The 27,263-nt window shown below is 35.2% G+C and overlaps 1 protein-coding gene across 1 annotated transcript in view; it reads right to left on the reverse strand.

The window, feature by feature from the left end:
• The window catches only part of EYS (eyes shut homolog), a 1,714,887-nt gene that overhangs the window by 1,134,660 nt on the left and 552,964 nt on the right, over positions 1-27,263 (reverse strand). Inside the window, 4 exon segments of the mRNA XM_046006082.1 lie at positions 10,245-10,390; positions 23,986-24,014; positions 24,017-24,095; positions 24,289-24,385. Coding sequence (XP_045862038.1) covers positions 10,245-10,390; positions 23,986-24,014; positions 24,017-24,095; positions 24,289-24,385 — 351 coding nt within the window.

Consider the following 27,263-nt stretch of genomic DNA (forward strand, 5'->3'; position numbering starts at 1 on the left):
CCTTTTGCTTTCCCAGAAGTTAGACATGCTGACACAATGTATGAGCTCGGTGAAGAGACCTGAGGGAGTGCATTCACACTGCTCACAGGAGCATGCACAGTCACACTTGATAAAGTGTGCTTTCATAAAGATGCTCCACACGAGGAGGTCCATGTTTTAGTCAGATAATGCTGGTAACTACTACAAAAAAGACTTAGAGAAAAAGATACTCCAGACAAGAAAACCAGGTGAAAGAATGTCTCAGAGAGAGAAGAGAAGAAACTAAAATAGAGCAGTAAGATTAATTACTCATTAAAGAACCAGAGGGAAGGATCCTTTCAAAACACAGGCCACACATTTTTCTTCTCTATGATTAGAGATATTGGGGTCAAGATTTCAAATCACAAATGTCTCCAAAGATCTTTGTTTTCTAACGGATTATATTTCTATTTATTTATTTATCAGATTAAAAACCAATATTAACGGGCCCGGTAGTGCTTCCATATCTTGATTTTAAAAGGCCTTTAATGTTTCTTTAAATCTGGCTACATTATACATAATCACAGAACATTTCGGTTAAATAAAGACAGCATGGGAAGAAACTGTATTACAGATGGAAAACATTGACTTTCTGGAGATGCCACTGACAGTCATTTAAATGCTAAGAGACTACTTCAGTCTCAAAAGTAAAGATATTGTCTCTCTTTTAGGCAGTACATTTCATTTAGATAGTTGTAGGGTTATCTTGTTTTCTAGTTTCAATAGTTAAAGTAGGTTCAGATCCACTTGCCAAAAGGGACAGAACTGGTTTAAGTGCTTCAGTTTCTCTTTCCTGCCCTTTCTAGCCAATTAAGGAAAATCTGTTCTTCAAATGGCAATGTCTCACATACTGATCGCAAGCATTTCCATACTTCTAAAAGTAGGAAATACGCTCCATGCCTGGATTTGGGGCAGCTTCACTGGATTCCTGATCCTATGTCATAAACCCACCATTTTAGTTTGGATTCTGCTAAAATCAGAACCTGAGACCATGACTCATTTATTTGGTAGATGACCTCAGGAAGTAAGAATAACAGAGGAGGGAGAGTGAGACCAGAGAAAGATTAAAAGTCAGAAGAAGTTTTATTAAAGATACTTTTGTAGGCAATGGGGACGTGACTGCACAGTGACTTTAAGAAGTGAATAATATGGGGCACTTTGGTGTTTTAATCAGTTAAGTCTCTGCCTTTGGCTCAGGTCATGATCTCATGATCCTGGGGTAGAGCTCTGTGTGGGGCTCCCTTCTCTGTGGAGAGTCTGCTTCTCCCTCTCCCTCTGCTCCTTTCCCTGCTTGTGCTCTCTCTGTTACTCTTTCTCTCAAATAAATAAATAAAATCTTAAAAAAAAAGAAGTGAATAGTATATAACTAGGATTAACTACATGAAATGAAGGTGGTTAGGTTATTTAAAAACTGTCTTGTATCTCCCATTGTTTGAAGCATACCTTGAAGGCACTAACTTCCAGTATTTTGAGCTGTGCATGCCTGGAGGCTAAGCTGGCTCTACCATGTAGGAAATGACTCTAGAGATGGAGCAGACGTTCAGCGAGCCTTGACTTGGGGAACTGTCATGATGACATGAGCTGAGAGCACTTGGAACTACTCACCTCAGAGGTGCCTCAATGGCTCAGTGGGTTGTGCGTCCCACTCTTGACTTCAGCTTAGGTAATGATCTTGGGATCCTGACGTACAGCCTGGTCTCAGGCAACTGGCTGAGGGTGGTGTCTGCTTGATGAATCTCTCTCTCCCTCTCTCTCTGTGCCTCCCCCACTTCCCTTTGCTCATACACTCCTATGCACTCTCTCCCTCTCCCCCTCGCTCTTAAAACAAAACAAACAAATAAACAACTACTCACTTCACATGCAGCTGAAATCAGAAGCTGGTCAAGAGGGCATGACCAGGGAACCAAAAGTGATTGCTAAGTTTACCTCAGGAAGTATATCAAGACCTATTTTCTAGAAATAACTCCTGGAGACCTGGTACACTCTACGTGCATTTGGTCTTTACCATTCAGTTGACATCAATCCTGTAAGAAGACAGATGTGTAAATCTTACTTGGAATCTGCTTTTCATACCTAACTATTCCCTCAGTTTGTACTAAAATCTCTGTTTGTGATGGGAGGTTTTTAGTATCATAATATTCTCACATTGGGACACAGCTGACAGTATATTCTTCAAAATGGCTTTACCAGGAAACCCTGAATTTTGGAAGTTACTGAGCCTTCATAAATAAATCTCATAATCTGATCTAATCTTATCTTTGGGTACTCATACTGTTAGAAACTGGGAAGAAGGAAAACATTAAGAAACAAAACCACAGGTACTTAACACTGTGAGTTGTTCTAGAATTATTATTTTGGGTACTCAGTGGCCTTGAACTTCATCAGGATTAATCATTTGCTTGCATGATAAGCATTTTTTAATGACAGTATGTAAAATATATTTTAATAAGATATGTATAGAATTTCTCTAGGCCCAACTGCTCTGTAAAATATCAAATAGACACATTTATGACATATAGTGTTGTCCTACAAAACTAAATATAAGTGGATAATGACCTATAAATATCTGATAATTAATACACTTTTATTAGGCAGTATATCATTGCAAACATTATTTTTAGCATCTTATTTTGAAGAATATAAAATATTAACTGCCTCAAGATTGTTATATATTATATAAAGAATTGCCAATGATAAGGTCACTTGGTTTAATTTGCCATTGGTTTCCTTTTAGAAAGATTTATTGTGAGTTAATGAGTCATAGAAAAGGTCTAAATTTTACATTTTAGGTCACTTTTGGATTTATTGCATATAACTATTTTACTTTATAATATTAAATCAAATTATATTGCCCTTGAATTTAGAATTGGTGTTATGCTTAATGGATTCACATATATATGCTTTTAACTCAGAATAAGCTGGATATGCAGAGTTTTCTTTTTCAGCATGCAAGCAGTAAAAACTTCTCTGAATGGTTTGCCACAGTATTAATAAATGAATATTATAAAAGTGAGAATTTTATCTCCTATTAAAAAAAGTTTATTTTAATGGTATTATGGAAAGTAAATGAAAAGAGAAAACACTTAAAACTCTATAGTGTATAATGTTCTTTCATATATATGAAATATATCAAATATATCAAATATATATATCAAATATATATATCAAATATATATATAAGTATATATATGTATATACATATATATATGTATGTATATACATACATATATACGAATGCTTATATATGCATTATATATGCATATACATATATATGAATGCATATATATGAATGCATATATATGAATACATATATACATACATATATATGAATGCTTTTAACATCCTAGGCACTGAGATACCATAGTGAACAAAAGACAGAAAAAATCCTGCCATTGAAGAGTTGAACTCTAGCAGGAAGAGATAAATTAATAATTAAGTGGTATAATGATTAGACAGTAATAATTGCTATGCAGGAATAAAGGAAGGAGGTAGAGGAAAACAGTATTATTTTTATGTAATGTAGATAGGTCTCTAAGAGGAACTCATGTTTGAGACCTGATGAAATAAAGGAGAAAACTATGCTCATATCCAAGGGACATGTTTCATACCCAGAAAGAACAGACGGTCAACTGGGGGAGTTAGGAAGAATGTAGTAGGAAATGAAATTAGAGAGGTAGCCAGGCACAGGATCTAGTAGGGCAAAGTAAGGAGTATATGTTACATCCAAAGCACCATGGGAAGCACTGGAGTATTTTGAGGTTAAGAGTGATCTTTTTTATATTTTTAAATGATCACTCTTGGTGCTGGTGAGGGTTATATTTTAATATATTTTAATGCAACAGGTATGAAATACAAAAGGAGTTAAGATATTATAGTCAAGGGAAGAGATGATGGTAGCTTGGATGGAAGTGGTTATAATGCAGATTGTAAGAAATGGTCGAATTAAAATATATTTTGAATGAAGCATCTTGGTGGCTCAGTCCTTAAGTAGCTGCCTTCAGCTCAGGTCATTATCCCAGGGTCCTGGGATCGAACCCCGCATCGGGCTCCCTGCTCAGTGGATGACTGATCTCCCTCTCTCTCCCACTCCCCCTGCCTGTGTTCCCTCTCTCACTGTCATGAACAAATAATATCTTAAAAATATATATACATATATATACACACATATATAATATATATATACACATATATATTTTATATATATATATGGGAGAGGTGTATAAAGCCAGTGGGACCTGTTGATGGACTTTAAGGTGAAGTATAAATAAATAGTCAAAAATAACTCCATGATTTTGGTCCAAGAAACTGGTAAACAATGATGCCATTCACTGAAGTAGAAAACATTGGTGGTAAAGCAGGGTTAACATAAATCCTTAGAACTGGGGAATCAGATGTCATATGGACATCTAAATGGAAATGTTTGAGTATATGGGAGTTCAGGGAGAAGCCAGAACTCATGAAACAAATTAGGTAATTTTCCATATATGTATGGTACTTAAACAAAAACATGGATGAAATCACTTATCTATGGACATATCTAGAGAAAGGAGAGCAAAAATGAAGTTCTGAACATTTAAAGGATCCGCCAAAGGAAACAAGATACTAGTAACTGGAAATATGGAGTCCAAGATTAGAAAGTGTTTAAGTAGAAGGCATGAGTAAAATGCCACTGGTAATATACCTAGCATGACGAAAAATACTTTGCATTAGAATTTGGCAGTGTGGGGCTAATTGGTGACCTCCAACAAGAAGAGTTTAATTTTAGTCTTAGGATTAAAAGCACAATTTAGAAATGGGTTTGAAAAAGAAAGAGAAGTGAGGAAATGATACTCAATATAGGCAATGGATTTTGATAATACTGTTTTAAAGAGTGAGAAAATAGAACTAGTTTAACAGAAGTATAAAGGAGAAAAATTAAAAATTAGGTGAGAAAGAGGTAAATATTAGTATTTACATGTTGGTAGTAATGACATAGTATGGAGGGAAGAATTTAAATTACACACAAATGGTATTAATGAATAATACTTCTTGAAAGACTGTGTACTCGCTTCTTCAAGGGAGTTACGTCAACCTCTCATCCATTGCTTTGCTTCTTTCCTCCTATGATTTCTGTCCTTTATTTTTTACTACTTTGCCCTGTGCTAGAGACCATATCCCTCTGTTATTTCCCCAAAGTTCCACTAACACACAGTCACTTAAAGTATACTTTCATTAGAGGTTTGAGGTAATAATTTAAAGCAACTGGAGGGGCACTGGGGTGGTTCAGTTGGTTAAGTGTCTGCCTTCATCTCAGGTCGTGATCCCTGGGTCCTGGGATGGAGCCCTGCATTGGGTTCCCTGCTCAGCAAAGAGTATGCTTCTCTCTCTGCTCCTCCCTCCTGTTCTACTCTTTCTTGCTATTTTTTTTCTCTCTCTCTCTCTCTCAAATAAATAAATAAAATCTTGAAGCAATTAGAAAAAAAAAGTTGAATTTTATATATTGCTCTCCTAAAAATGTGTTGGCTGTTTTTAACAAACAGAACTAACTGGCCCTAAGGTTCTGGTTTATCAAAATCTTGTCTAACATCTTTCCCTGCTGCTGATACTTATCTCCATCTCCATTTCTTTCCAGGAAAGCCAGTGAAAGGGAAAAGGCCCATCAGTAATGACATATCAGATTTTTCCAATAAAATAGATGGCATTTCTGCTCACTCACATTTGAGGACTTTTCATTCACTCAGAGTTTTTGATTAGCATTTTACTGGCTCTCTTTTAGATATTAACTGATAGTCTGGGAGTATTTCATATTAAAACACACACACACACACACACACACACACACACTCCTCTAAAGGGATGCAAGAAAAAAAGAGAAAACATACACAGAGAGAAAAACCAAATTTGGAAACTAAGATAGTGCAAATGCTAAAATAATTGAAAATCCTGTAACTATTGCTATAGAGAAAAAAGAAAACTTCTTATCAATAAAAATTACAGGATGCCCTAAAATATTAGATAAGAACAAGCTTTTGGTAATTAAAAATGAGAGTAAGTGTTCTTTAACAATATAATAAAGATATTGGAAAAAACAAGTCTATCAAAATGAGCAAAAATAAAATGGAAATAAAAAATGAAAACTGATATGGTTATAATAATATTAATAGTGACATTCTGACTAAAAATTGTTCAATATAATCATTTTGAGAGGAAGTAGTGGGAAAAAAACATGTATAAATTGGTGAATGGAAAAACTGGTAACATAGCTAAATATTTTCTATAGGAAAAATTATCCAGATAATGTGAAAAATTGAAAAAAAATCAAGAAATAGCAGTATAAGCATGCTACTTAGAAATATGAAAGCAAGTGCCCCCTGGGTGGGTTAGCTGGTTAAGCATCTAATTTGTTTTTGGCTCAGTTCACAATTGTGGGTCATGAGATCAAGCCCTAAGTTGGGTTCCATGCTCAGCACAGAATGTGCTTGAGATTTCTTTCTCTACCTCTCTCCCTGCTGCTACATCCTGCTCATGCTCTCTCTCTAAAATAAATAAATAAATAAATCTTAAAAGTATATATATGTGAAAGTAAAAAACAGAAAAATATTTAATAATATTGAAAGCAGTTGCTTCTGGGAGCAAGTTTCTTATATTTTCTATATTTGCCCTAAAATATTATCCCCCCCACTCCTCACCCACTTTAAGTGTAATCATGGCTAAGTACAAGGTCTACATTACACATAGGTGTGGAAATGAAAGCATTTTGAGGAATATGCAAATCCTCAAAATCTTGAACTTGTATTAGTCTTTGTACACAATGTCTGTTTTTTTCCTAGCTAGCAGACTAGACTGCCAACTACAACTAAAATTCTTAGATGTTTCTCTGCTTGATTTGTGATGTGATGATTTTTTAATATATTTTTATATACACATTATAAAGATTCTAATAACCTCCTGAAGTATCAAAGCTTCTTCAGTGGTTTAACCTCGTCCTTTAATAGTCCAGTTATATAAAAATATAAAAATCTTTTATCAGGGAAATATTCTCATCTTTATAGGTTATTAAGTGTAATTTTGATTCTTCATCTGTCTCTCTCAATCTACCATTTCATTTATACACATATGTATGTGTGTACTAAATGGCACATCAATTTTTTTTTTTTTTTTTTTTTTTTTTTTTAAAGATTTTATTTATTTATTTGACAGAGAGAGATCACAAGTAGACAGAGAGGCAGGCAGAGAGAGAGAAAGGGAAGCAGGCTCACCGCTGAGCAGAGAGCCCGATGCAGGACTCGATCCCAGGACCTTGAGATCATGACCTGAGCCGAAGGCAGCGGCTTAATCCACTGAGCCACCCAGGCGCCCCAAAATATCTTTTTTTTTTTTTTTATTTTTATTTATTTATTTGACAGAGAGAGAGATCACAAGTAGGCAGAGAGGCAGGCAGAGAGAGAGGAGGAAGCAGGCTCCCCGCGGAGCAGAGAGCCCGATTCGGGGCTCGATCCCAGGACTCTGAGATCATGACCTGAGCTGAAGGCAGTGGCTTAATCCACTGAGCCACCCAGGCGCCCCTGGCACATCAATCTTAAACCAAATCAGTTTTCCCATGGCCTTCCTTGACTGCTCTGTTTAAATTTCCCTCCACAACTCTTAACCTTATTCCAGCCCCCTAAAATTATTTTCATACACAACTTTTTTCATGGCATTTAATATCATTTTCTTTGTATCATGCTTTAATGTCTCCCAGATATATCTATATGAGGGAGAGAGTAAATATGAATGAATTATTTTTATGGTCATAGCTTTCTAGTAGAAGTATGAGAATTCAATCCTCCAACCCTTCAAGGGAGTTGCCAGTCTCTGATATACCTGGCCTAAAATGACAGCTAAATCATTTCAGAATTGACTGTGTCTACCCAGACACCTTGGCTATCCCAACTAGTGCCTAGTAAATTCACCTGAAGGATCATACTAGACCATATAACCAGGTGTGAAAACCCACTTTTACAATGGCAAGTGAGGTAGGTATTTGTAACTTTCCAATAAATCTTGAAATTAAGAAGAAAGCTCATTCTTTTTAATATGAGAAGCCTCTCTCCTTCCTCAAGTTACTGCCCATTTCTTGTTTCCTTCTTAAACAAATAAAAATCCTCCTTTAATAAACTGTGCATTTTCACTCTCAGCAATATAATTTTCTTACATTGTCTTTTAAATCCACTTCAAACAGACTTCTGCACCCTCCGCTCCAGCCAAACTGCTTCCTTGACAATGTCACTAATGACATTTGCATTGCTTCTCCAATGGTCAGAACTTAGTCTTTATTTTATTTGACCTAATAATAACATTTGACACAGTTGGTCATTCTCTCTACTTGAAAGAATTTACATGTCTTTCTGCATTCCATCTGTCCTTGTTTTTTCTTCCTATATCACTGTCTGCTCTTTTCAATTTCCTTATTGGTTCTTTTTCCCCTCACGGTCCCCTAAATATTGCAGTGCCCATGGACTCAGTCCTTGGTCTTTTTCTCTGTTCTATTCTATCTACATTCACTTCCTTGTGATTCTATCCTTGTGTATATCTGATGACTCCCAAAATTTACATTTCTGTTCCATACTACGTCACACAACCAACTGTGTCCTCAACTTTTCCATAGGGCTGTCTAACTGGCAAATCGACCTTAAATTTTGAAACAACACTAGTATATTAACTTTCAATAAAAATAGAGAAGTTGTGAAAATAAATATAAAAAGAACATGTTAATCCTTCAAACTTTACAATGAATTTAAAATAACAGAACAATGTGTTACATCAAATAATTTTATAAAATGTGTTTCTCATTCATATTAAGCTCAGTGTCATTTCTTATTTTAACAGTGTTAGCAAGCAAGGAGCAGAAAACAACAGCATGGTGAATGGTATCGTGAGGTTGTATCTATGGTACCAAACAAACATATTCCAAGAATTTGGAATATGATGGACAACATGACATTTAGAAAGAATACTATTGTATTGCCAAAATTTATTGCCTCTTACCTATGTAATAAAATCTGTAGGGGAACCTGGGTGGCTCAGTGGGTTAAAGCCTCTGCCTTCAGCTCAGGTCATGATCCCAGCATCCAGGGATCGAGCCCTGCATCAGGCTTTCTGTTCAGCAGGGAGGCTGCTTCAGCCTCTCTCTCTCTCTCTGCCTGCCTCTCTGCCTACTTGTGATCTCTGTCTATGAAATAAATAAATAAGTTTTTTTAAAAAATCTGTAGATAAGGGTTTATTTATTGATTTTTTAAATTTAAGCCAAGACTTCTGTGCATGTAACCATTGTTACCAAGGTAACCTTCTCTGACGCCATCAGGATTCCTCAAGAAAGACACCTGCATATTTTTTGTTCAGGTCACTCAACTTTTCCTTGCCTTCTGATCACTTACTCATGGAAATGCTTCTAATTTTTTCTTTATCAGTTTTGCTTTCCAATCTTATTTCTATTTTTCTAGTTTTTTTTTTTTTTATTTTTAATCCTGCAAACATAGAATGTAATATTAGACACACTTAACTAGTTTCCCTCAGGAAAGGAAACTGAGAGATCCCAGTGGTGTAAAATTCAGACATTAATAAATTGAAACTTGAGATTTCAAAACACTTTTGCTGGACTCACATAATTAATACTGGTATACAAAAATAATAAAGCTTTTTGCATTTCATAAACGCAGTTTCTCAGCAGAAGTTTAGAGAGATAATGCATTTTCATTTCCATTACTGCTTGATGATTTTTGCCTTTATGTTTAGGTAGCATTTGTGTTGTGGAATAACAGATATTAAGAAAGCTAACTCCAAATTATACTTTTCTGCTAGAACTTTAAATTCACAATGGCTCTTATTTCTGGCATATATGTATATTTAAAAGAGTTAATCTTATTATATTAATATTTGCATAATTGATGACAGTATTATTTCTCTTAGATTATTCATACACTGATACTTCTCTGTATTACAATATAAACATAATTCAGATCACTTCAATTCAAAATGCATAAAAGTATAAAACACCTTGTAGTATAATGCATATACTTCTTAGCTGTTAGCATGATAGATTAAAAAGCACAACTTTTGTTTTTATTAATTTCTTTTACGAAACAGTCTCTTGCACTTCCTGTCCTACTTGCATATGCCAGGCTATTTTGGGTTCTGGAGAGTAATAAGACTTCCATTTATTCACAGATAGCAATATGTTGATAAAGGCAGAGCAGGTAGAGGTTTACGTGTATAACCAGGAGCACAGAGGCAGCTGTATCCACTAGTTCTGCTGACACAATCTTCTCCATCCAGACAAAGTGAGATTTTGCATTCGCTCATATCCAATTCACACAAAGGTCCATGGTACTTTGGCTCACAATTACACACAGATCTAGATTAAAGTCAGAAAATGAGAAATCACATGTTAACAAAAAGCATTTCACTATATACATAATTCATATGTATATATTAAGTTTTAGCCATTTAACTTAATTTAAATAAACGGCAATATTTTCTTTTCATTTTTTTTCCTTGGAGAAAATTTAATTCATCTTGTTGGTTCACAACCTGGAAAGTTTCCCAAGTGAAATTTGAAACTGATCCCAATGCAAGGCAAGGAGACCCAAAAGAAAGAGGTAAGCCACTCCAAATTGGTGGGCGACAGTTTTAATAAGCAAAGGGACTTACATTCCAGGCTTGTCTTGGGCACCCTCAAGACAAATAGATTTTCACACCCACTCCCCAAATCTTAAAAGTTTATATAAAGTCATTAATGAGATTGTCATATATACAGTCCAGAGGGTGTCAATAACACATTACTCTTTCAAGACTTTGTCACTGAAGCGGTTCCTAAATGGGAATAGTGGACAGAGCATACATTCCATGGACAAGGTAGAGAGTGAGGTGCCTCCTAACTGCGAGGATCCAGTTTGCATGTCATCACAAGGTCATGTCCTCTCAATGACTTCTTTAATGTCCTTCTAGATATTTTTCTCACATAGAGAACTCTCTATGTGAGAATTTTTTTTAAATGAATGTATTTGGGTAAATAATTACTTTGATAATACTTTGATAAGTACTATCAAGCTTAATTCTGTACTGTGTATTTTATTATATATAAATATAAATCTTGAACTATATCCTATATTAAAAATTGAAGATTACCCTGTCCATGGATTGAATGATGTTTCTGATATGGAACTGTTTCTGGTTAAATTAAAAAAATCATTTTAGCAAAAACAATCTCATTATTGCTTAATTATATTGACAGATGTTGGAGAAATTGGATGTAATTCAATGATTAGATGTCAGGTTCAAAGTATCATCTACTTAATAGAAGCAGTGACTCCTAAGAGCCTTGCCTTTGAGAATGCATTCCAGAAATTTCAAATGAAATTCCTTTCACTATCCAACTCTCCCCTGTTTATCTTCAGCATCAGCCTCTGATGAATCTGAGTTACCAAGTTCAGATATGTCCTCCGGACTTTAACTTGGACATGTTTCTTGCTCCTGTATGGATTTCTTTTTATTGATTCAGATCCTGTCTCAAAGGGCCCTTGATTCTTTCCTTTATAGTCTATGCTGTAGCAACAATCTATATAACTATATGTGGCATAATCACTCTGAATTTATTTTTAGTCTATTCCTGGATATTGGGATGAACATGTTTTTATCTCAATATCTAGTCATTCTGTATCTATTTGCCAGAAGACAGAAGACTAATTCTCCTGAGATGGAATTGTGACTAGTGTTAATTATACATATGTAAAATAACATCAGTAAAACAACAGCCAAATAATGACAAGACAGTCAATAATGCTAAGAAGAGAAAACAATAATGTTTTTTCTGTATTCATGAAAAATATTAATTAAAACATAAAAGTAATTTCCATAGTTAAAATAAATTGAGAGAAAATGCACCTAGAAAAACAGGTTCTAAATAGTTTTTTTTTCTTTCTCCTTCTAAATAAAACTGCCTTACCAGTTTTCTTGTAATGCTTTTGAAACAGATTTTTATTCTGATTTTTTGAGGGAACTCTTTCTAATTACCTTTAGTTTCAACATAATTGTAATTATAAAAACATAACCACTGGAAATCCAACATGCCTATGTTCCTCTTTTACTCATATACCACATATTAACTGATTGAATGCCAGATGTTACTAATGTACCCAGATCCAAGTGTAAAAAGGCCTCAGCTTAATTTTTAAATTCTCATAAAAGTTAGGGACATCCACATGTAAACATTACAGTAAGTATATGCCAATTGAGAAAGGTGTGAAGTCCTATAAAAATAGAGCTAAATGCTAGAGAAGGTGACAGGAAAGATTTTACTGGTTAGTCAGTAAAGAGTAGGATTTTTGTATCAGTTGGACAGAAGGCATTAAAATTCTATGTCCAATGTTGTGCTGGTGTAAAAGAGAACTGTATGTCTCAAGAGCATTCTATGTGACTAGGACCTTGACCAAAATAACTTTTTAGGGTGATCCAACTACTGATTCTTGAATTTGTGTTCAAGTAGCAAAAATTTTCTCTGTCTCACTAGCATCTTCCAGTATAATCCAGATAATGTAATGAATCTTTTAAATGCCTTACTGAAATCAAGGTATGTTTGTTAACAATACTCTCATTGATTGCTACTGTGTGTTGCCAGTGAATCAATGATGATTCTGAAGGATCACAGAGTAGATGGGAGTTGGACAGTGTTTTCAGTTGTAGCACTAAAAGGTGTGTCCAAGAAATATTTTTTTCATACTGATAGATTATATTACTACAAAATATACCACATAATGACTCTGATCTCAGTTTATACATCTGTTACATTTCCTTGGGACAGTTCTATCATACTTCCAGAAATTATAAAATCTATTCTTTGCTCCGGAAGGTTAAATATTAGAAATTACTTTGGGACATCTTTCCTCTCAATGATAAATTTACAATAATGATCATTGATTTTTTTCCATCTTTAATAAATAGAAATTTATTCATCAAATTTATAGAATTCTGTGTATGTGTGTCTTTCCTCTCTTTCTCTCTTTGAAAACCAGGAAATATCCATATCCCTTGCCTTCTGCCACACATATTTTGTTTTCTATAATTATCAAAAACCTCAACTCTCTGTGTCTAGTCTTTCCCAGGAGACCTAAAATATGTACTCTCCCCCTTCCTTCCGTCTACCTCCTTTTATCTCTTTCCTGCCCTTGCTCCCCACACCTCCTCTTCTCAAACAGAAGGGTAGGCAAGTACAGCACATTCTCAACTTGTTCTCTCTGTACCTACCCTGGTCCTTCAAAGTCTTAAAAAATCAAAGCACATAAGGCATGTCTGAAAGGAACCTCACCTGATTGCTCCTCCTACTGGCCTCCAGCTAAAACATACAATCCCTTTAGCTTTGGTGTATTTTCCCTTCCATTATTAGCTGCTGAGGGCCCCATCCCTACCTTATGCATACCATGTCTACCTAGGCTATGGGGAAAAAGTAAAAGTGAACCTTGATTTTTATTAATGCCTTAAGTGACCCAGTTAATCTTATATTAATATTGAATGTGTGTTAGAAGTCTCTAAAACATTTCTTCTTTTGAAGAAACCCTATTTTAACAACTTGTAAAACACAAATATGCGTATATTTTAAATATATCGTCTTGAAGCAACAATTAAGACCATGAAATTTTTAATATATTTTGATAAAATGGAAATTTCTCAATTAAATTCAAGGCCTTATTGCAAAAGTTTTATTGTAATTAAACTTAAATAGGTTAAGGTATTAAACAATTTTGCTCAAATTTCCTTTACTTTTATAGTGACCTAAAATTTTCCAGATAGGTATTCAAGATACTTTTCCAAAACTAAAATGAGTTTAAGCAGGTGACTTCTGAAGAAAATTCAGTACATTGAAAAAAAGTAGAGGTAAAGAAGAGTAACTTTATTTTACATAAAGTGATATTGCCATAATGAAAGGGGAGGGAAAAATGCAAGGTAATCACAGGAACTTGTAGCTCTAAAATGAGGCCCTGCTTTACATTATTCTTAACACTATTCTTTTATCTTGTTTTTATCTTATTTCAGATGAGAAAGAAGTTAATTAGTAGAGAAGCTTTTTTTTTGTTTGTTTCTAGACAGCTGTTATTTTAAAATATACCACTATATTGATTAACTCATACTACGAGATTCAATATATAAATTTTAATGGGAGTTTTAATTTAATCTTTTTTGAGAATTTTAATTTTAAAATGCACTTATAGCATTAAGATTTCATATATAAAACATATTCGGCAAGATGGCGGAGGAGTAGCTAACTGAAATGACATTAGATCCCAGGAGTTCAGCTAGAGAGTTATCAAACCATTATGAATACCTACAAACTCAACAGGAGATAGAAGAGAAGAAAAGCAGCAATTCTAGGAAGAGAAAATCAACCACTTTTGGGAAGATAGGATGTCTGTAGGAATAATCTGAAAAAAATGGGAAGACAGACTATGGAGGGAGGGGCTGGCTCCTGGCAAGCGGTGGAGGAACAGAGCACAAAATCAGAACTTTTAGAAGTCTGCTCCACTGAAGAACATCACTCCAGAGGCTAAGAGGGGTGGAGCCCTCATGGAGACAGTGTGCTCTCAGGACCCAGACTCACAGAAAGACTGGCGGGGGGGGGGGGGTCTGAGTGTGGCAGAGCTGTCAGGTATCAGAGCAGGGAACCTGACTATGGAGACAGAGCTGAGGAGTGAGCTCTCAGCTAAGGGGACCTTAAAGGTTTAAGGGTACCTTAAGCTGCGATCCAAGGCACACTCAGGCCACTGCTCTTCAAGCAGGGATCCCACAATTGGCAGATTTGTAGAGAACCCCTCCTTCCTCCTCTAGGAGAAGCAGCATGGGAGTGTGTGGCAGGAATCTGGTGGGATTGGAGACTCCAAACGGGGCTGTGCACCAGAGATAGACACACTCAGTCACAGACCAGGTGAGCTCGGAGTGCATCTCGAGACCAGGGAGATGGGAGGGTTTGACTGCTTTCCTCTGAGGGCACACTGAGAAGTGGGCCTCCAAGCTCTCAGTTGCTCTGGGCCAGAGATTGAAAGGCTGCCATTTTCATTCCCATTGTCCAAAGTTCTATGGAAAGCATTCAGGGAACAAACGCTACCAAGAGCAAACCTGAGCAGATTACTTAGACTGGCCCCTGGCAAGGGCAGTGCAATTGCACTTTGGACAAAAACATTTGAAGCTCACGGAAGACTTCCACCCCAGAAGATCTGCAAGAACATCCAGCCAAGACCAAACTCACCAATCAAGGAGACCAGTAGAACTCCACAGCTAGGGGAAAACAACACATAAAATTCATGGCTTTCCCCCCATGATCCTTTAGTCATGTGAAATTAAGTTTTTTATCTTATTTTATTTTTTTTCTTATTCCGTTTTTAAAAACTTTTCCTCTTTCCTCTTTTAACATTTTTTAACAAGTTTATCTTAACAATAACTTTTTTAAAATCTTCATTGCTATAGTTGTATTTCATCCTTTCGTTGTATTGAACCTGCTTTTGTGTATACATATAGGTTTTTTTTTCTTTAAAATTTTGGGATAAAATTTCTTCTAATAGATCAAAACATACCCAAAATCTAGCACATGGCTTTGTTCTAGTCTCCAGCCTGATCACATTGTCTCCTGTTTTTCATTCCTCTTTTCCAATTAACTTATCTTATCAAATCCTTTTTTAGGATTTTTTTTTTAATTTTCATCTTTACAGTCTTATTCCATCCCTTGATCATGCTTAGCCTATTCTTTAAAATTTTAGGAGGCAGTTTCTTCTAAGAGACCAGAATACACCCAAAATCAAGTGAGTGGATCTGTTCTATTCACCAATCTAATATATATATATATATTAATATGTATATATGTGTATATATATATATACACACACACATATACATATATGTGTATATATATAGTATATAGTATATAAGAAAAATATATATATTTATTTTTTTTTAATTTTTTTTTTTTAGATTTTTATTTATTTATTTATTTGATAGAGAGAGAGATCACAAGCAGACAGAGAGGCAGGCAGAGAGAGAAGCAGGCTCCCTGCCGAGCAGAGAGCCCGATGCGGGACTCGATCCCAGGACCCTGAGATCATGACCTGAGCCGAAGGCAGCGGCTTAACCCACTGAGCCACCCAGGCGCCCCGGAAAATATATATATTTATATATTTTTTTCCTTTTCCCCCCTTCTGTTCCCTCATTTTGATCTCTTCTGATTTGGTTACAGTACATTTCTCTGGGGTCTTTGCCACCCTTTTAATATTTTATTCTCTTGTTAATTTATTCTTATCTGGATAAAATGACAAGGTGGAAAACCTCACCACAGGAAAAAATAACAAGAGTCAGTACTGATGGCTAGGGACCTAATCAATATGGACATTGGTAATATGTCAAGAATAGAGTTCAGAATGATGATTCTCAAGGTGCTAGTTGGGCTTGAAAAAGGCATGGAAGATATTAGAGATACTCTTTATGGAGAAAAAAAGAACTAAAATCTAATCAAGTTGAAATTTAAAAAGCTATTAATGAGGTACAATAAAAAAATGGAGGCTCTTGCTGCTAGGATAAATGAGGCAGAAAAGAGAATTAGTGATATAGAAGACCAAATGATGGAGAATAAAGAAGCTGAGCAAAAGAGAGACAAACAACTACTGGACCACAAAGGGAGATTTTGAGAGATAAGTGAAACCGCAGGACAAAACAATATTAGAATAATTGGGATTCCAGAAGAAAAAGAGAGAGAGGAAGAGAAGGTATATTGGAGCAAATTATAAAAGATATATTCCCTATTATGCCAAAGGGAATAAGCATCAAAATCCAGGAGACACAGAAAACACCCCTCAAATCAATAAAATGGGTCCACACCCATTTTTATATCATTTAATAGTAATTTTTATATACTATTTTATATCATCTAATAGTAAAACTTACAAGTCTTAGTGACAAAGAGAAAATCCTGAAAGCAGCTCAGGACAAGAGGTCTGTAACATACACAATGGTAGAAAATTAGATTGACAGCAGACCTATCCACAGAGACCTGACAGGCCAGAAAGGACATGATATATTTAGAGCACTAAACGAAAAAAATATGCAACCAAGGAAAATATGCAGCCAAGAATACTATAAGCAGCTGAACTGCCATTGAAAATAGAAGGGGAGATAAAATGCTTCCAGGACAAACAAAAACTAAAAGAATTTGCAAACACCAATCCAGCCCTACAGGAAATATTGAAAGGGGTGCTCTATGCAAAGAGAGACCCTAAAAGTAGTAGACCAGAAAGGATCAGAGACAATATACAGTAACAGTCAACTTACAGGCAATACAATGGCACTAAATTCATATCTTTCAATAGTTACCCTGAATGTAAATGGGCTAAAAGCCCCAATCAAAAGACATAGGGTAGCAGGATGGATTAAAAAAAAAAAAAAAAAGAAAGAAAAGACCCATCGAAATGCAGTCTATAAGAAACTCATTTTATACCCAAAGACACCTCCATATTCAATGTGAGGGGGTGAAAAACAATTTACCATGCTAATGCACATCAAAAGAAAGCTGGGGTGGCAATCTTTATATCAGACAGATTAGATTATAAGCCAAAAACGACAAGAGATGAGGAAGGATACTACATCATACTTAAAGTTTCTGTCCAACATGAGGATCTAACAATTTTAAATATCCATGCCCCTAACATGGGAGCAGCTAATTATATAACCAATTAACAACAAAATCAAAGAAATACATAAACAATAATACAATAATAGTAGGAGATTTTAACAAACCTCTCACTGAAATGGACAGATCATCCAAGCAAAAGATCAACAAGGAAATAAAGGCTTAAAGTGACACATTGGACCAAATGGACATTACAGATATATTCAGAACATTACATCCCAAAGCAATAGAATGCATATTCTTCTCTAGTGCACATGGAACATTCTCCAGAATCGACATCCTGGGTCACAAATCAGGTCTCAACTGGTAGCAAAAGACTGGGATCATTTCCTGCGTATTCTCAGAATGCTCTGAAGCTAGAACTCAATCACAAGAGGAAGGTTGGAAAGAACTCAAATACATGGAAGCTAAAGAAGATCCTACTAAAGAATAAATGGGTCAACCAGGAAATTAAAGAAGAATTGAAAAAAAAAAACATTCATGGAAACAAATGAAAATGAATACACAACTGTTCAAAATCTTTGGGACAAAAAAGGCAGGCCTGAGAAGAAAGTATATAGTGATACAAGCCTTTCTCAGCAAACAAGAAAGGTGTAAAGTACACAACCTAGCCCTACACTAAAGGAGTTGGAGAAAGGACAGCAAATAAAGCCTATACCAAGCAGGAGAAGAGAAATCAGAGAGATCAGAGCAGAAATCAATAAAATAGAAACCAAAAGAACAGTAGAACAAATCAATGAAACTAGAAGCTGGTTCTTATAAAGAATTAAGAAGATTGCTAAACTCCTGGACAGACGTATCAAAAAGAAAAAAGAAAGGACCCAAATAAATAAGATCATGATTGAATGAGGAGAGATTAGAACCAAGACCAAAGAAATACAAACAGTTACAAGAACATATTATGAGCAACTATACACCAGCAAATTTGGCAATCTGGAAGAAATGGGTGTATTCCTAGAGACCTATAAAATACCAAAACTGAAGAAATAGAAAGAAATAGAAAACCGAAGAAATAGAAAACCTGAAGAGACCCATAACCAGTAAGGAGATTGAAGCAGTCATCAAAAATCTCCCAACAAAAAAGAGCCCAAAGCCAGAGGGTTTCCAAAGGGAATTCTATCAAATATTTAAAAAGAATTAATACCTATTCTCCTGAAACTGTTCCAAAAAATAGAAATGGAAGGAAATCTTCCAAGCTCATGAGTCCACCATGACCTTGAACCCCAAACCAGACACAGACCCCGTCAAAAAGGAGAATTACAGACCAATATCCTTGATGAAGACATGTGTGAAAATTCTCACCAAATACTAGCCAATGGGATCCAACAGTATATTAAAAGGATTATTGACCATGACCAAGTGGGATTTATTTCAGGGCTGCAGGGTTGGTTCAACATCCGCAAATCAATCAATGTGATAGAACACATTAATAAAAGAAAGAACAAGAACCATATGATACTCTCAATAGATGCTGAAAAAGCATTTGACAAAGTACAGCATTTCTTAATCCACTGAGCCACCCAAGTGCCCCTACAGCATCATTTCTTGATCAAAACTCTTCACAGTGGGTGGCATCACAATTCCAGATTTCAAGCACTATTACAAAGCTGTCATCATCAAGACAGCATGGTACTGGCACAAAAACAGACACATAGATCAATGGAACAGTATAGAGAGCCCAGAAATAGACCCTCAACTCTATGGTCAACTAATCATCAACAAAGAAGGAAAGAATGTCCAATGGAAAAAAGACAGCCTCTTCAATAAATGGTGTTGGGAGAATTGGACAGCCACATGCAGAAAAATGAAACTGGACCATGTCCTTACACCACACATGAAAATAGACTCAAAATGGATGAAGGACCTCAATGTGAGAAAGGAATCCATCAAAATCCTTGAGGAGAACACAGGCAGCAACCTCTTCGACCTCAGCCACAGCAGCGTCTTCCTAGGAACACTGCCAAAGGCAAGGGAAGCAAGGGCAAAAATGAACTATTGGGATTTCATCAAGATCAAAAGCTTTTGCACAGCAAAGGAAACAATTAACAAAACCAAAAGACAACTGACAGAATGGGAGAAGATATTTGCAAATGACATATCAGATAAAGGGCTAGTGTCCAAAATCTATAAGGAACTTAGCAAACTTAACACCCAAAGAACAAAGAATCCAATCAAGAAATGGGCAGAGGACATGAACAGACATTTCTGCAAAGAAGACATCCAGATGGCCAACAGACACAGGAAAAAGTGCTCCACATCACTCGGCATCAGGGAATTACAAATCAAAACCACAATGAGATATCACCTCACACCAGTCAGAATGGCTCAAATTAACAAGTCAGGAAATGACAGATGCTAGCGAGGATGCGGAGAAAGGGGAACCCTCCTACACTGTTGGTGGGAATGCAAGCTGGTGCAACCACTCTGGAAAACAGTATGGAGGTTCCTCAAAATGTTGAAAATAGAACTACCCTATGACCCAGCAATCACACTACTGGGTATTTACCCTAAAGATACAAACGTAGTGATCCGAAGGGGCACGTGCACCCGAATGTTTATAGCATATAAATTCATATAGAATGAATGTTTATAGCAGCAATGTCTACAATAGCCAAACTATGGAAAGAACCTAGATGTCCATCAACAGATGAATGGATAAAGAAGAGGTGGTATATATACACAATGGAATACTCTGCAGCCATCAAAGGAAATGAAATCTTGCCATTTGCGATGACTTGGATAGAACTAGAGGGTATCATGCTTAGTGAAATAAGTCAATCGGAGAAAGACAACTATCATATGATCTCCCTGATATGAGGACGTGGAGATGCTACATGGGGGGTTTGGGGGGTAGGAGAAGAATAAATGAAACAAGATGGGATTGGGAAGGAGACAAACCATAAGTGACTCTTAATCTCACAAAACAAACTGAGGGTTGCTGGGGGAGGGGGGAAGGGGGTGGGGTTATGGACATTGGGGAGGGTATGTGCTATGGTGAGTGCTGTGAAGTGTGTAAACCTGGCAATTTACAGACCTGTACCCCTGGGGATAAAAATACATTATATGTTTATAAAAAAAAAAAAAAATTGGAAGGGGAGGCGAACCATAAGAGACTATGGACTCTGAAAAACAACCTGAGGGTTTTGAAGGGTCGGGGGTGGGAGGTTGGGGGAACAGGTGGTGGGTAATAGGGAGGGCACGTATTGCATGGAGCACTGGGTGTTGTGCAAAAACAATGAATACTGTTACGCTGAAAAAAATAAATTAATTAAAAAAAAATAAGGATCTTGACATATAGTCACAGGTTTTCTATGTATTTTCCTGAAGCTTTTTCAGAGGGTTCTGAGACCATTTACCACTATGATTGTTCACTGATTATAGAATGATATTCAGGACTTTTAGGAGTTTTTAGATAATGGCCCTGAACTTATGCTTATCTTTGAAATACCACTTTCCATCAGTATGAGTGCACAATTATTTAGGTCTTGTAGATGGATCATAAATCCATCTTTTATTGTTTTTTGTTTTGTTTTCTTTCACAGTCCCTGAATATATAGTGTAGTCAATATACTTAGTAACAGAATCTCCACATGGGAATAAGAGCTATTATGTAGAAAGCCCAACTGGGAGATCTTGAAATGTCCCTTTAGAATTATCAAGATTTTAAATTGAAAGCAATTCTGTATCCCTATGGGACTTCTAGTGATTAGTGTCCCCTTCAAAGGCTTTTGAGTTTCAGGTGTGGTTATTCAAAGCATGTCTCCATTTACTTCACTAGATTGGACAGTGCAAAACCAGGTGGCCACAGAAAATAATAGAAATAATAGAAGATTATCAGAAACCTAAGCAGGTGGTGATATAAATTTTGAGAGGAATTCTTGATGTTAGATCTCTATTAAGATAAACAAATATATCCCTTGGTGCCTGGAGAGAAATGGTGACCTGGTAAATGAGTCTTATTCATCCTAATCAATGTGTATCCAGTTGAATTTGTCCAACTGTTATTTTTTGGAAGATATTTTAAAAGATTTAAATGAAGATATATCAATTATCTTCAAATTTATCTACATATTCAATAAAATTCCAATAAAAATTCTACCAGTCTTTCTTTCTTTGTTTAGATGTAAGGATTTATACAATACATGTTGATTGTAACAGAACAAAACTGTCAAAAATAACTAAAGCTTCCTGAAGGAGATAAAAATATGAGATTTCTTGCCTTACCAGTATTGAGATATTTTAAAGGTAAGTAATTAAGATTTATGGTACTGGCATACAGACAGCAAATTGAACTATGGAAACAGAATAGAGGCAAAGAAATAGACATATTTGTATATGGGGACTTGTTCTGCAACCAAGAAAGTAATGCAGATCAGGCCAAGCAGTAACAGATGAAGTTATTCAATACATATAGCAGGCACAATTAGTTAATCATATGCAAAAATGAACTTAAAATTCCTACCTATACACACACAGACACACATACACACATGCATGCAAAATTTCCAAATAAATTAATTTAAATAGAAAGGTGAAGCTTTAAATATTTCAAAAGGAAATATAAGCAAGATTCTTTTGTCCTAGAATAAACTTTTTAAAAAAATATCGAACCACTCTTGAATCCTTGGAATAAATCCTACTTGATTATGGTGAATGATTCTTTTTAAAGTATTACTGGATTGAGTTGCTAATTTTAATGTATTATTGGATTGAGTTGCTGTTGAGGATTTTGTAACTATGCTCATCGAGACACTGACCTATAGTTTTCTTTTCTGTGTGCTGCCTTTATCTGTTTTTGTTATCAGGGTAATGCTGGCTTCATAGAATGCATTTGGAAGTTTTCTTTCCTCTTCTATTTTTTGGAAAAGTTTGATAAGAACAGCTATTGGTTGTTCTTTAAGTAGAGTAAACATTTTTATTTATTTATTTTAAAGATTCTATTTATTTATTTGAGAGAAATAGGCAGAGAGCACAAATAAGCAGAGCAGCAGGAGAGGGAGGGGGAGAAGCAGGCTCTCTGCTGAACAGGGAGCCCGATGCGGGGCTTGATCCCAGGACCCTGGGATCATGACCTGAGCCAAAGGCAGACCCCGAACTGACTGAGCCACCAAGGTGCCCCTAGAGTAAACATTTTTAAATGAGATAAAAAGGCAAACCATAAGCAAACTGATTAATTTGATTACATTAAAATTAAAGCTTAGCACTCAAAACTTATCATAGAGAAGGTAAAATGTCAATCTGCAATCAATAGAAATATTTGCAGTAAATACAATTAATAAAAGTAGTAATAACCAAAATATATTAAGATTCTTACAAATCAATAAGAAGAAAACATAAATGGGAAGATGCCATAAATAGGAATTTCTAGAAAGGAAAAATTAAATTTCTTAAAATGGATGAAGGAATGCTTAAACTCATAAGTTATGATGGGAACTCAGGAAAAAAAAAACAAAGATATATAATTTTACACACAGCAGGTAAGCTCAAATGGAATATCTAAGAATGTAAATAGGGACACTTATTCATTTTCATTAGGAGTGTGAATATTCCATTTTCAAAGTATAAGGGAAAAAAATGATATAACACATGTGAGAACATCTACCCAATGATCCAACTATTCCATTTCTAGGTATGAAATCTAAAGTAACACTAGCACTTGTGTACTTGGGGAAATATTTGAAAACCTTAAGAGTATTATTATCTCTAAGAAAGAAGAGTCAAATAACCCAGATATCTATGGCCAGAAGACTGATAAATAAATGTTGACACATATTTTAATGGAATATTGTACAACAGTTAAAAATGAGAAACAGATGCAGAAATGTCATGTTCAACATAATGAATTACTTCTGAAGACTATACACAATATTATTTCAGTTATATTAAATGCAAACTAAGTGTTTTGATGAGGTAGGCATACGAATAGTTAATACTATATATTAAAGCAAGAGATGGGTCAAATAGGTGATGGGGATGAAGGAGAGCACTTGTGAGGAGCACCAGGTGTTGTATGGAAGGGTTGTATCAGTATATTATTTTCCTTAAACTAATATTACACTGCACTAACTGAAATTTAAATAAAAACTTAAACATAAAATCTTTGTTCAACAACAAAAAAATTCAGGATATTCAATACGGTTTGGGGGAAGAGTAGAGGAGTACTTGGGGATAAGCACAAGGATATTGGGAACATTCTGCTTAAGTTGAATGATAGGTAAACATATGTTCATTTTATTTTTTAAATATCATATACAAAATAATTGATTAAGTAAAATGTAGCTTCTAACCTGTTTGCCAGATCCACACAGGTTCCATTGTATTTTTGCAAGGTCTAGAAGAACACTCATTTGTTTCAAGTTCACATAGAGGTCCAAAATACCCAGGTCTGCAAACACATCTTTTAAACAAGAAATTTAATACCTCCATTAGTATAAACATATAAAGTGAAAGCTTCAAATAATTGTAGCATGGCAAATTTTTAATAACCAGAAATGTTGTTCAATTTGTCAACTGAAATTATAAACATGGATGTGTTTAAATGCATCTAGATGCATAAACTTGTATCTGATTATTTTTTTGGTTTTCTCTACCTGAAATTGTTGACCCCATCCTCACAGTCACCATAATTCTGACAGGGAAGGGAGAAGCACTCATCCACATTAATTTCACAATGTTCACCCTCAAATCCTGCAAGGAGAGATGAAATGGATATAGATGAGCAATCTGCACTTTAGAGTGTGAAAATCAGTCAGTGCTAAAGAGTCTGGAGAAAATGTTCTTAGTGGAAGCTTAGAAAAAATATATATTACATAAAGAAAGAAAGTACCTCATCTCTGACTTCTCATCTCTAATTCATATAACATAAATAAAGTTATGCTAGTTTCTAATAAACAAGTTCAAAGGAAAGAATCAAGGGAGGAATACTTTACTAAATCCTTTGGGAAAATAGGGTGTTGCAAATATTGCTGTTGTTTTAAGGTACTTAAATGAACAAGAAGAAATGAAACAATCTGGAAAGCAAATGAATTAATGTGATGGCCAATCTTAAAGTAAAATTAAACTCCAGCAAACAGATTTATTCAAGGCAGTTAGCAGATGAGGTAAATTATTTAATTATTTTCCATATCCAAGTGATTCAAAGAAAACAAACTATTTTGATTCATAGCTACATAATCACTCATCCATTTAAACACATGCCAGTTATACGTTTTAAATAACAAAGAACATGAAAAAAATTATACAGAAATGTAAGAGGCAGTTGTAATTATTTAAACACATTTGTGTCAGAAAAGATCAGCATATCACTTTTTAAATACATTAAACGGATGCATGGGTGGCTTGGTCAGTTAAGCATCTGCCTTTGGCTCAGGTCATTATCCCAGGGTCCTGGAATCGAGTCCCACATCAGGCTCTTTGCTCAGCAGGGAGCCTGTTTCTCCCTCTGCCTGCCTCTGTCTCTCTCTGACAAATAAATAAATAAAATCTTAAAAAAATAAAATACAGTAAATATTTTATATTTATAATTTAAACAATTACTTCTCTGGTTATCTATAACTATATAAAACAAAATATATTCTGTTATACTAATTTTTTCTTGCTAATATTTTTTTTAATACTAGTTACAAAATATGTGAAAAAAGAGGATTTTCCTTTCTCTTACTTTTTCAGTTCTATAACTAAGTACCAAATAATTGCAATGATATTGTAAATGACAATATCAACTGAGATTTTTTAGTTTGAAGAACAGAAGGTCATTCAAATTGTTCTATAAAACCTGCATTTATTATTGCATACACATAGGCTGGGATCTGAAAGAGCGTGTTACACAGAAATGGCCATCTTCTTTCCCTACCACCGCCTCATGACGTCTCTCCTTTCAATCTTCAAATATCTCTTCATGTTGAAAGCTTCAAGTCACTTGGAATATTGGTATGCAGATGATATAGCATAGCTTGCTTGATCTCTATTTCTGTATCATGGTCTTTTAGCTTGGCGTCAACTGCAGGGTGGAAAATCCTCTGTATTTTCTCACTTAAGAGTTCCGGGGGAGAACATGGGATTGTCCTACGTTATCCATTCATACCATGCTATAAGCCACTGCCATTCTCTGTGGTGCCTACCACCAAGTCAAGGGGCAAACCTGCTTCTACCTGGAGTTTGGGAAGGGGCATTACCTCTTATAAAATCTGGCTGCCTCTTTCATAGGAGATAATATGGGAACCTAAAAACTACTTAACACAAAAGACGGCAAGAGTAAAAAGGAACAAAGTAGAGATACAAGTACTACAGAAAGTAGAAAACAAATAGCAAGATGATCCATTTAAAGCCATATACATCAATAATTACATCAAATGTGGTTTAAAAATTTTTTTTCAATAAAAGGCAGAGTCAGCTAGGCTAAATAAAATAGCAGAAACAACCACATGGTTTCTAAAGGGAATTCGCTTTAAATATAGAGATGATGATGAGTTAAAAGTAGGAAGATGCACCAAGAAACACTTAAAAGAAATCTATAATGCCTACGTGTCTAGCAGATCAGGCAGTCTTTAGGTCAAGTATCATTATGAATTTGTCGTTATTCTTTTTCTTAGTTATCAAAGCTTTCAAGTTTAAGTCTGAAGTTGCATGCTTGTAATTTCACCCATGCAGTCAGTATTGTATCCTCACCATTAAAAACAAAATTAAAGAGTTATTTCCAAGTTAATATGGTTCTCTTAATTTTAGGTAAGCGAGTTACAATTCTAATACATTTCACCATTCATCAATCACCACTGCTATCATATTTAAATTATAAATGTTACAGTACAATTATAAATAACATAATAAGCTTTTCCTTTAAATGTTTGTGGGTTTTTTGTTTTTGTTTTTATTTTTTTACAAGTCAAAGATTTAGAAAGTTGGATGCATTACACCATTCCTATTTTTAGCATGACTAGCTTTCTCTGGGAAGCAGGGTATTTTGACACTAATATGTTTCTTAGAAATGTTCTTTGAGGCACTGGGACTCAGGGGCCTTGACTAGCTGGAGAATTAGTACCAGTGTGCCCTCCTGAGTTCAGCTGGGCTGATAAATCGGAAGAACATTCAGAATGTACAAACTCGGGAAACTCGCAGAATAACCTTGTTTTCTGTGATTTTGCCTTATTCATTTAGTTTGACATTTCTGGCATGGAGTGTTGTTACCAACCAGCAACATATGTCAATGGGCTGAGGAAATTAGATTGCTAAAATGCAGTAGACATCAGGAGAAAAAAAATAAAGTAGACATGGACTGCATTTAAAATAAACCAAAGTTTTGCTGAGAAAGCTTGTGTTCGGGGGATTTAAAGGAGAAAGAAATGTGTGTGTGTGTGTGTGTGTGTGTGTATATATATATATACATATACATGTATATACATGTATATGTATATATATATATACATACCACTTTCCATAGTCCTTGGTGTTACAAGTATTTGTTTGTACAAGTACAAGTATTTGTTTGTACAAGTACAAGTATTTGTTTGTGTGAAGGGTATTTGTTTTGAATATATGCAGTGACAGCTAAAAGTCTGTCAAAACTTTA

This window comes from Meles meles, chromosome 5, assembly GCF_922984935.1.
Source record: "Meles meles chromosome 5, mMelMel3.1 paternal haplotype, whole genome shotgun sequence".
In the NCBI taxonomy this organism is placed as follows: domain Eukaryota; kingdom Metazoa; phylum Chordata; class Mammalia; order Carnivora; family Mustelidae; genus Meles; species Meles meles.